The 12007-nt window shown below is 51.4% G+C and overlaps 1 protein-coding gene across 1 annotated transcript in view; it reads right to left on the minus strand.

Annotated features, from left to right (window-relative positions):
• The window catches only part of FMNL2 (formin like 2), a 70787-nt gene extending 59089 nt beyond the window's left edge, over positions 1–11698 (minus strand). Inside the window, exons 1-2 of the mRNA XM_029962186.1 lie at positions 11669–11698; positions 11286–11354 (exon numbers count right to left, since the gene is read on the minus strand). Coding sequence (XP_029818046.1) covers positions 11286–11354; positions 11669–11698 — 99 coding nt within the window. The remainder of the gene's footprint in view (positions 1–11285; positions 11355–11668) is intronic.
• Between the last annotated feature and the right edge of the window lie 309 nt (positions 11699–12007).

Consider the following 12007-nt stretch of genomic DNA (forward strand, 5'->3'; position numbering starts at 1 on the left):
CCACTACCTCACAGTGCTTCTAGGACTGAAGAGGGGGAAAGAAGCCAAAGAGCCAAGCTCTGGCACATCATCCTGCCTGGCTGTCTCCGAGGAACTCGGTGCTCCGCTGGCTCCGCGTGCGGCTTCCGACCCCTCAGAAACACCCACAAACAGCAGCCCAGGGCTCTGCACCCAGGGGAACTCCAGCCTGATCCTCCACAGCATCCTGCTGTCTGCAAGGGCTGCTTTCCAACCCCACTTCGGCTCCAAAAACACACAACTCCTCTTTCCCCCCCCAGATTCCGAAGTTATTCATGTCTGCTGGGCCGTGCCAAATAATATAGGTGAGGTTTCCATTCCGTGTGCTCTGGGCTGGCAATAGAAAGCTAAAACTTCAATTAATCACGGCAGCAGATGGAAAACTGGGGGAAATACTAGCAGGGCTACAAAACATTAAACTGCTTAAGAGTTAAAAATAAAACCAAGAGCACATCAAGGAAATATATGTGTTTTTAACCTATGAAACAAAGCCCAGCTCTGTCCAAGCTGGCACCATCTCTAATTCCAGCTTTTGGCACTAAAAACTAATTTTATGGACTGATCTGCAAAAAGTGGGCACCATCACTTCACCCCTGACCTCAAAAATGCCCCCTGGGGATTCTCATGATGTTCCCTTCCATGGAAAAGGGGCACTGGGAGCTGGTGGTGGCCACACTTGGTGGCCCCAGGCCTCGGGGGCAAAGTGCTCCTGCAGGCAGCAAGGCCAAGGGAAAATGGGAAAATGGGAAAACACTATCCCAGGGGATAAAGCACCCAAGTGGAAAGGGAAGGACCAGCACGTGCCTCCAGGTGGGACCTGCAGACCGGGTCACACCGGCACCAGCCCCGGTGGTGGGAAGACTGAGCTGGGCTTTTCCCAACTTCTTCCTCGCTTTAATGACAATTAAAAGGCTCAATGTTTTGGAAAATGAGTGTAGCAGCAACCTGACTGAGTCAAAAGCCTGAGCATTATTAATTAATAGCACCAGGCTGTTGCTCTGATTGATTGTATCGTCTTTAAGTCTACAACCCTTTTATTAATGAAACATGACATTAATGAGCTGGCAGTGAACATGACAGAATCCTTCTGATCCATTTGTTCCCAGGAACAGCCTTACTAAGAGCACATGAAGCCCTAAAATGTGAGATGTTTCCACCATCCCCCAGATGGTGATGGAAAAAGCCAGCCCTGCACAGCTCCAGGTGCTGGGAGGGCAGCAAAGGTGGCAAGGAAAGGTGAGTCAGACACCACTGTCAGAGCTGCAGGAAGGGCAATTTAAAAGCCTTTCCAGCAAAGAGTTAAACTTCCCACTCCCATAAAGGCACTGTTAACCTTGAAAGAAATCAAGGTATCCCAAGGAAACGTTATCTGGAAGGACACACCCTTAGGAGGGTGAAGGTAATTCCCACTCCTCAGGAAAACAGAGGTGCTCACATTCCTAAAGCCTAATTCCCAGCTCGCTTTCTCCTCCCATCCTTCCTCTCACTGGGATTATTCCCTCCTTGCACCACCACCAGAGAGACAGAAAAACAAACCTGGGTCATTTCTGGCTTCGCAAAGATCAGGCTTTAATTCCTTTAAAACAATAGCCCTGGTCCTGGTAAATGAGATCCTGATTTACACAGGGACATCAAAGCTCTACTTCTCACTCCAGGCTCCAAGGACCCGCTGTCCTCACCTGGAATTTCCCAACCTGAGCCCATTCCCCAGCTCAGCAGCGGAACTCCTCAATCCCTCCTTTCAGAACAGCTCTCCTGGCTTTATCTCCACCACCAGGAGCTGCAATCCCGATTTTTCCTGCATTAGGGACAGGGCTGTTTCAAGGCACTGCCTGAGCTATTTTTAACTTTCATTAATATCCAGTGAGTTCCTACAAAAGAGACCCAAAATTGGGTCATAAGTCAAATCCATACCTCCCACCTCCAGAACACTGGGGCAGAGCAGCCCCTTCCCTGCCTGGAGTGAGCCCAAGAACCAAACCCCAGCTCCTGAGTGGATCCAGGTTTACTTCTTGGTCTTCCCAGAAAACAGGATCCAAAAGCAACCAAATTCCAAAAACATTAAAAAGGGAATGAAAAGCAACATAAGACAGTTCAGATGTGCCCATGGACATTCACAAAGACAGTGACCCTGTCACCCTTGGTCATCAGAGATGAGATTTCTGGGTCTGTCAACGTTCCTTCAGGTTCTCTACATTTAGTTGGTGTGAAAAGAATCCAGTTTGGAATGTCCCAAAGAGGAGGCACAGGGTGCAGCAGCAACTCAGGGTTCTCTCCTCATCCTTTAAGGCTTGAGCAATGAGGACAACTCACCCCTACTCAACTTCATCCTCTGCTGGGACAGCCAGGAGACAGGGGCTGTTTGGTGTTGACTTGGAGCCATGAAGTGTCACAAGTGAGACCTCCTCACTCATCCCACTCACCCCAGCTACTTCTATCCTGAGGCCTACTCAAGATCTACAACACCTAAAGCCTTTTAAGAGCAGTGAGGTGTGGATGTGGCACCTGGGGACATGGGTTAGTGGTGGCCTTGGCAGTGCTGGGGAACGGTTGGATTTGATGATCCTGGAGGGTTTTCCCAACCTCAATGATTCCATAATTCTTCCTCCCAGGTGAAACACACGCCCACCACATCACCCAAGGCAGGAGGGTGGTGGCAATCGGGTCTGTTTAGCCTGGGGTAAAATCCACAGAATCACAGGGTTGGAAGAGACCTTCAAATCATCCAGTCCCACCATCCCCCAGCTCCACCAGAATCACCCCCAAACCACATCCCCACGGGCCACATCCAGATGCCTCCAGAGACAGCGACCCCACACTTCCCTGGGCAGCTCACTCCAAGGCCTGACCGCTCTTTCAAGGAAAAAAAGAATTTAATCTCTAATCTGAACCTCTCCTGGTGCAACTTGAGGCCATTTCCTCTCATCCTCTCCCTTGAGACACAGCAAACAGCCTGACCCCCCTCACTCCACCTCCTCTCAGGGAGCTGGAGAGAGCACTGAGGTTCCCCCTGATCCTCCTCTTGTCCAGACAAAAATTCCATAAAAAACCACAACATTCCATAAGAACCTGGCCCCAAACTCACCTCACTTGCCACTGCTGGAGAAGGTCCCTCACCGTGCCCTAACTCTGACCCTTCCTGCAAGGGAGACACAGAAAAAAACCCTCTTTGTAGCTCCAGCAGCTGCCTACAAAAACAACCTCCGATATTTCTGCACAGCATTAAAATTGAATTCCAGGACCTGGCCCATAAAACAGCCCTTAATATTCTCCTCCAATATTAAAATGTAACTTTTTGCAATTTTCTATGCTACTTAACTGCTCGGTCCTGCCACGGTGTGTTTATTTAGGGAAGCCAGAGGCGACTGAAGCGATCCCAAAGTTCGTTGACTTTCTGAGGAATCCAAGCTAGGCTAAAATTAAATGTACTTATTGTTCTAATCCTCCTTCTTCTCCTCTGTTGTTTTTTTGTTTTTTTTTTATTAAACTGGTCTTTGATCTAAAAATACCAACGCCCTGGCTGCACGAGGCCCTTCTCCTCCTGAACACGCCCCAGATCCGCAGGGAAGAGCAGGAGAAGCCTCTTCAGTGTGGTGGGACCTGCTGAGGGTGCAGTGTCTCCACTCAGGAGGCACATCACAGTCCAGGGCTGTGGTGGGGACGCTCATGTGGAGCTTATCCTTGGGAAGAACCAGGCAAATGAACCCCAGATCCACGATTCCCCATGTGCACCTCGGTGGGGTGGAACATCCAGGAACATCCACTTGGCACCCTGAAGGGGAAAGCTGGGATGCAGGAAACTGCTGTGAGAACCTGCAGTTCCCCAGCTAAGGAAGGACTAAACCATCCAGAAATCCAGTGGCAGGGAAGGGTAAACACCTCCTGGGGGGTCAGCACCTCCCGGGTGTTTACAGACAACCGGCCCTGGTTGTCTGTTCTCCATCCCAAATCCTGATGGAGCACGGCCTGGAGATGCTGCCAGGGAGACAACCAAGGGGTTCCTGCCCCACATGGCCACAGTGGCCGATGTCCACGTGCAAGGCTGACACTCAGGTGCCCACGTTTTTCCCACCAGTGTGGTTCTCCACAGCTCCTCCGAGCCTCTCCAGCCTGGCTGCACTCGGAGCTCTTCCCACGTGCCGCTGCCTTTGATCAGCACCCACATTTGCATATTTGTAATAAATTAGCATTTCACTTCAAAGCCCTTCACGGAGGTTAATCCCCACTCCAGAAACAGGAGCACAGAAACACGAGTACAGATGAAAGCACCATGAAAGCACCGACACGGAGATGTTTAAGGCTGCCCACGGAGCTGGGGGAATCTCGGCGTTCCCCTCGTGCTGCCGTGGGCTCATTCCTCGAGTCCCGGGTTAGTGATGGGACAGACTGGATATTAGGGACAATTTCTTCATGGAAAGGGTGGTCAGGCATTGAAAGGGCTGCCCGGGGCACTGGAGTCACCATCCCTGGAGGGATTTCAAAGCCGTGTGGATGTGGCACTTGGGGACATGGTCAGTGGTGGCCTTGGCAGTGCCAGGGGAAAAGTTGGACTTGGTGATCTCAGAGGGCTTTTCCAACCTTAAGGACTCTCTGATTCTACAATTTTAAAACCCTTTCACCTCACACAGTGAGTGGGGCCTCACTGGGACAGCCGAGACAACTCCATCTGGGAAACCTCTGGAAGGTTTTAGGGACCAAGGGCTGCTGAGACCACGGAGCTGTTTGTTCCTTTCAAAAATACAGACTCAGCCTAATGGCTTCACATTTTGGACAAGCTGAAACCTCATTAATTCACCACTGAAAAATAGCTGCATGCTACAAAAGCTTCAAAACCCAGCTCAGCCCTGACTCACCCAGCTGGAATATTGCTCCGGGCAGGGCCTGGGGCTTTATTCAATCACTCAAAGGCACTGGCTGTTGATAAGGCCAACCACAAAATACAAAATTAAAGCCCTTTTAGTGAAATGTCTGAGCAAGTGGCTTCCAAAGAACCAGAATGTGTATTCCAAAGGCTGTGCAGAGGTTGTGGTCAATCCCTGTGATTCCAGGGCGAGAAGGGTCCTCACTCCAGGGCATCCCACCACAGCACTGCACGTGCCGGGTGCTGCAGGGCAGGGAAAGGGTGGAAGACACACACAGAAAGGGTTCCAGCAGTTTTTCCATCTTTTCCACCCCTGTGCTGGCTCACAGCACTACAGACAGAGGGGTGAAGTCTAAGCATCCCTACAGTTATCCCAAATATGCCGATGGGTTTTGGTTTCTCGAACTTTTACCCAGATCTCACCACAAAAACCCCCTTGCTATAAATCAGAGGATCCCATCCCCTCATAACATTGTTCCCTACAAACCCTCTGGAAATAGGAGCATATGTTACCTGTGTAACTGCACTGCTGCTCATCAATCATCTGCTGGGAAGGAAAATTCAAATTAAGGGCGGCAGCTCCTAGCAGCAGCTGCCAAACCCCATCTGCCAGCTGGGCACTGCAGAATCCCTGGATCCAAGAGCTGCACAGGGCAGCTCAAAGGCCACGGTCCTTCCACAGCTACAAACCTCAGCTGGGAAGTTAAAGCAGGGCTGGGGACCAGAGGAGAGGCAGCCCCAAGAGAGCTGGACAAGGCATGGAGGGACAGGACACAGGGAATGGCTTCCCACTGCCAGAGGGCAGGGAGAGATGGGATATTGGGAAGGAATTCTTGGATGGGAGGGTGGGGAGGCCCTGGCACAGGTTGCCCAGAGAAGCTGTGGCTGCTCCTGAATCCCTGGAAGTGTCCAAGGCCAGGCTTGGAACCACCTGGGAATAGTGGAAGGTGTCCCTGCCCATGGCAGGGGGTGGCACTGGATGGGCTTTGAGGTCCCTTCCAACCCAAACCATTTTGGGATTCTACGATTTACACAATATTCCTGAGGATGACAGGAAGAATTTGCAGAGGGTGGGTGGAACAGAACCCCTCCAGCATCCCCTCACATGGAGGACTCCTCACTTCCCCACAGCCCAAAGCAATGAGCTGCTCACAGAGTCTGCAAAGAAAACTGCTGAGGAAAAGCTGGATCCAAAAAGCTCTCATCCAAACAGCAGTTAAACTTCACCTCACTGCCACTTTAAACATCATAAATTGTCCTACATGCACTTCTGTCATAGAAATAATTCTTTTCCCTACAAAAATCACAGAATTATTGAATTTCAGAATGGTTTGGGGTGGAAGGGACCTTAAAGCTCACCTCACTCCACCCCCTGCCATGGGCAGGGACACCTTCCACTACCCACACATAAGGATAAAAAGACATGGAATTTGTTCAGAGGGAGTTTCTTTTGCAAATGCAAAGTCTTTGAACTAAAGCACCCACAGAAAAAACCCCCACACAGCAAAATCCAACCACCATCAGCACACAAATGTGGGCATGAAACCCCCCCAAACCCGGAATAAAACCCAGTGACACCTTTAAAACGGACACAAATAAAAACTAAGAGCAAATCAACCCCACAGGGGCACCAGGGTCTGGTCCCAGGACAGAGGAAATGGGGCTGGATGGGAGCTTCCCTGAGGGATGTCGGGCTGGAAACAAAATCTCCATTGGAATAATATTAAGGGCTGAATAAACCAAGAAAAATAAATGAAGTCAGGGATAAAAAGCCTGGCCCGGGGCCCAGGCCCAGGTTTTCTGTCTCCAATGGCTGTCAGCAGAGCCCTCCTCGCAGACAAAACTCCTCTGCTTCGAAGGCAGGCAGGAATCATCATCAGATGCTCAAGTTGGAGCCTTCAGAGCCTACTTCTAATTTTCCCTGAGCTCTCCTCCCTGCCCAGCACCTCCCAGTAACTCCAGGTCTCTGCACGCCCAGAAGGAGCAGGTAAGTCCCAAGCACTTCTTAAGAAATGCAAATTATTCACATCCCTCTTTTCTGCACTCAAGTACCTGAGGAACAGGGGAAGGAATTTACTTGGCAGTTTATGACACCTAAAAATGCAAACACCAGGAAAGGCTCTCCTACACCAAGCTCCCATCCCAAGGGAATTTTTAAAGGCAAGTTACAAACTGGGAAACATTTACAGGTCTCACTGCTGCAGGCACCACTCCAGCCCAGCAGAAGAGGTGTAGGGGAGCCAAAATAAACCCCAAACCTGCGATTTTCCAGCCATAATCAGAAATAATTCCCCCAGCAGGGCTGCTGTGTCCTGCACTCCAGTGTGACTGTCCCCAAGGCATTAGAGTGGACAAGTGACATCAGAGGTGATACTGGGTTGACTCAATAAATGTGTGACACACCAGCACATGTGCATCACATAAATAATGTTAAATGTCTCAAATGAGGCGCCTTCAGCCCCGATTTTTGCTGGTTTGGGCACATTTTCATGTCACCTCCTTGAAGGATTATTCTGTTCGTTGCCTTTGAGCGTTCAAGGCTCCAGGTCTTAGCCAAGAATGAGGCATCAGGATTCCAGGGAACACATGTGGCCGCTGAGCAAACACCTCTGTCTTTGTTCCTTTCCTAGAAATCCTGCCCTTGACGGCACCAGCTGCCAGCTGCCCTTGCCGTGTCCTAATTCCAAAGGTGTCCTAATTCCAGAGGCATCCGCGCGACTCGCCCGGCCCCGCTCCCTCCTCCTCGTCCTCCTCCTCGTCCTCCTCCTCATCCTCCCTGCTCCACAGGCACATTTCACAGCACTGCAGGTGTCAGACCCAGGAACACCCAACCCCGTGTTTATGGAGCCAGACGACTGGGCATGAAATATAAATGAGGAGCTGCGGGAAGAGGGGAAATCACAGCGAGGACGGGGAAGGGCCTGGAGGGGAAACTGTCTGAGGAGCAGCTGAGGGCACTTGGAGTGTTCAGCTGGAGAAGGGGAGACTGAGGGGAGACCTCAGTGAAGTTATAAATCCCTCAGGAATGGCAGAGGAGGGGCAGGACTGAGCTCTGCTCTGGGGGGACCAGGGACAGCAGCCAGGGAATGGCTGGAGCTGTGCCAGGGCAGGCTCAGGTTGGATCCCAGGAAAAGGTTCTTCCCCCAGAGGGTGGTTGGGCACTGCCCAGGCTCCCCAGGGCAGTGGGCACAGCCCCAAGGCTGCCAGAGCTCCTGGAGGGTTTGGATGATCCCCTGGGGCACAGGGGGGGGATTCTTGGGGCTGTCCTGTGCAGGGCTGAGGGTTGGAATGGATAGTCCTTGTGTGTCCCTTCCAGCTCAGGATATTCCACAATTCTAAGATGCTACAAAGCCACCAGCTGCTCCTTGGTTAAGTACATGAATTATAACAAATGAAAACATCTCTCCCTCATCCACATGGGTTTTAACTCTGCAGTCTCAATATAAGCAGCATTGTCACCCAGTCACCCAGTGTGGGCACAGCTGACCCTCCCTCATCAAAGTGATGCTTTTATTGTTCTCCTCCCCAAAATCTGGGCTCAAGGACCCACAGTCTGGCCCACTGAGCTGGCTGGGAGGTACCAAGAGGGTCACAGCTTTATGGACGCCCCGCTGAGCTCCAGGCGTGGGACAAACCCCCTCAGAAAACACACCTGGCTTATTCTTTAAGCACTTTGACTGCAGCCGTCCCAAATCCAGTCCTGAAGGTAGGTGCTAGACCAATAAATGTTTGATCTCCCTCATAAAGGCTCCCACCACGTTAGTTTTTCCAAATCAAGCCCTGGCGGCGCTCGCCGGGCTCCCATTTACGAGCAGCACTTGGAGTTTCCAGCACACCCCAGTCACACTCCACCACCCTCAGATCTCCCTGCAAGGCTCTGAGTCACTGCTAATAAATGACATTTATGACACACAGCACCTCACAGGATCCCAGAGTCACTGAGGGTGGAAAAGCCCTCCCAGCCCATGGATCCCCCTGTGCTCGATGCCCCCCTTGTCCCCCAGCCCAGAGCACTGAGTGCCACGGCCAGGCCTTCCTGGGACACCTCCAGGGCTGGGCACTCCAAACCTCACATGACAATATCTGACCTAACACCAGGCTCAGACACACACTGAGTAAAGTTGGGAGTGCAGAGACTCGAGCACTAAAGTTCAGTTGAGTTTCTGGTTTAGCTGAACTCATGTAAAATGGGTCTGTTGGAAAATGATGAGGCAAGTCCTGATGCTGTTTTCAATGCCTGTAAGAAGATGAATCCCAAATTTCTGGACACTTCATGTGCATATTAAACATACAGACATTCAGGGAAAGGGATAGGAAAAGGAAGAGGAGAGGGAAGGGGAAGGCAGAACGCTCCAATGGAAGGTGTCCCTGCCCATGGCAGGAGGTGGAACAAGATGAACTTTAAGGTCCTTTCCAATCCAAACCCTTCTGGCATTCAGTCTGTGATTCCATGAAATACAGGTTTCATTCTTTACACACGGTGTACACAGAGCTAGAAGTGCTCTGAGTATTAAATCAGGGTTTCACTCTGCACACAAATTAAACCCAGGGCGCTGCAACGGGTTTAAACACTTCTGACTTTGTTTTCCTGTTCTCACTGCAGGACAATTCTCATCTGAGTCCTGCCAGGACACGAGGAGAAAACTCATTCCCTAAAGGCCTGTTCCACCCTGCCAGCCAGCAGATTTCTCTCTAGCTCCAGTCATCCCGGGGTCATCCTTATTCCTGAATCCCACGGGATTTCTCACCTGATGATAACCCATGCACTACAATCCCCTTTGTTTATCCTCAAACACATTTCTAATTGAACCTTTTCATCTCAGAGGCACTTCACCTGCTCACCCTCCAAGACATCCACCCCGTGACTTTCCCGGTGCAGGAAGCCTGGGAACACACAAAACTTGTATTTCATCAAAACTCCCTTTGAAGAATGTTTATAAACTGCAGAGCAGCTGGAACAGGGGTGGAGAATTGCACTGCAACACCACACACTCCCAGCTCCTGCCTGGAGCACTCCTGGAGCTGGCAAGGGCAGGACTCAACTGCCTCAATCAGGGAATTAGAGAATCACTGAGGTTGGAAAAGACCTCCAAGATCATCGAGTCCAACCTGTGACCGATCCCCACCCTGTCACCCAGCCCAGAGCACAGAAATGGGAACACTATTCCACACACCGGCTCTTCCTCAGCTCCTTTAAGGCAGAACTGTCCTAATTCCTGACTATAACCTACCTCTAAATTAATTAGAGAGGATAGTTACAGAGGAGGAATTCAATTATGTTTCAGTTTTTCACTGAGTACCCAAGGACCTTGACAAAAATAAACTGCTGCCCATTTAAGTAAAAATATCCCAGTTTAGGAAGTAGTTTTACAGCAGGGAGTGGTTGCTGAGAGTAAGATCAGCTGAAGAACAGCACTAGTCCAGGTTCCAGGGAAGTTATGATGTAGAATCATGGAATGTCCTGAGTTGGGAGGGACCCACAAGGATCATGGATCCAACTCCTGGCCCTGCACAGACACCCCACCAATCCCACATGCAGATCATCCCAGGCAGAGGGAGCTGGGCTGGCTGTCAGCACAACCAGCAACTGGAGAGATTGGGGCTTAGAGAGCTGAAAATTATTTATAAGGAGACTTTTCTGGTAATATTTGAGCCCCTGTCACACCCTGAGTAGCCCCTTCAGCTGGAGGCAGGTGAATGAATAACTCCAGGCATTTATTTATCCCCGTACCCCCTCCTGCACCTGCACAGGGCAGCAGCACCCACGAGTGCAACTCCGGGTTTTCCATGGCCGGGGCACTTGGGCTGCACTGCAGTGAGAGCTGAAGATATCCCTGTCCAAAGGAGCCCTGGCTCTCCTCAGCTTCCCACGCCGGGAGCTCGGGAATGGGATGGGAATTAGGTTAAACAGCTCGTGGGCTCCCGCTGAAGCCGAGCATGGCCTGGAATGACAACGAGCCCGTGCAGGAGCCAAAGCTCTCCAGTGGCACATGACTGGGATGACCAGCAGAATTAATTCCACACTGGCACCGGGACCAGCAGCAACCAGCCCCCCCAGCCTGGACACGGGCACAGGCTGGAATACCTCAAATTCCATCTTAAATGGTACAAAAACAAACAAAAAAAACCCTTTTATATGCTAAGTATGATCCAGGTCTGGCACAGGCTGCCCAGAGAGGATGTGCAGCCACATCCCTGGAGGCCAAACAGGATCCAGCCCTGAGCAACCTGCTGGGAGCACCTCAGCCCATCACTGACTCCAGGATAACTCAGCTTCTCACAGGAGAAGCAGCAGCAGCCCCACAGCAAAGCACACTCTCCCTGACAGACCTTTAACTGGAGTTGGCAAAGAAAACCAGATTCTTCCCAGCAATGGTACATCCTTATCCCGCTCACACCTCATTACTCTGATCTGCAAGAACTCCAAGATGTTATCGGCCACGTCCCCACCACACACTTCCGTGGCCGGCGGTACCTCGGGGAAGATGTGCCAAAAACCAGCCAAATTCACAAGCAGGAGTTCAGACACAGTTGCTTTCTGTGGTGTATTGGGAAGCAGTGGGATCAGCTCCCTTTCCAAGCCTCGGCACAGGTCCCAGTGCCAACAAAAACTCCCGGCCCACGACGGAGACGCTCCCTGCCTGGGAGCCGTGTGTTCCCGGAGCTGCTGTTCCTTCAGGATCATGTCTCAGCTCCAGGGCTTCAACACAAGGCCAGCCCATGCATTCTGCAGCTCTGAGAACCAAGGGAGGGTGTCTGGAAGTTTTGTTGGAAGTATTCCTACGAGACCCAAATTTTGGGACCCTCGCAACGCGACATGGTGCACACCTGGAGAACTTTGGGAATTCTCATCCCTGTGCTTCCCAGCTCCCAGCTTCCCCTAGACTCATGTGCCTTTCCATTCTTTGGGAACCTCTGAGGGGTGGCCAGCACGACCTGAGGGTTCATTTTTGCAGCCCCAAGTCAGGGGACACAAAGGGAGCCCCAAGCAATGGCAGAGCTGTGGATCCGACTGGCACCACCAGCTGCCACCAACTGGGAGCAGCAACACTGAATTCCCACAGGACCGGGGGAGTGATGGCACGGACAGGGGAGCAGCTGCCTCCAGAAGGAATGCAAATGCACTCA

This window comes from Manacus vitellinus, unplaced genomic scaffold, assembly GCF_001715985.3.
Source record: "Manacus vitellinus isolate BGI_N305 unplaced genomic scaffold, ASM171598v3 scaffold_43_pilon, whole genome shotgun sequence".
Lineage (NCBI taxonomy): Eukaryota > Metazoa > Chordata > Aves > Passeriformes > Pipridae > Manacus > Manacus vitellinus.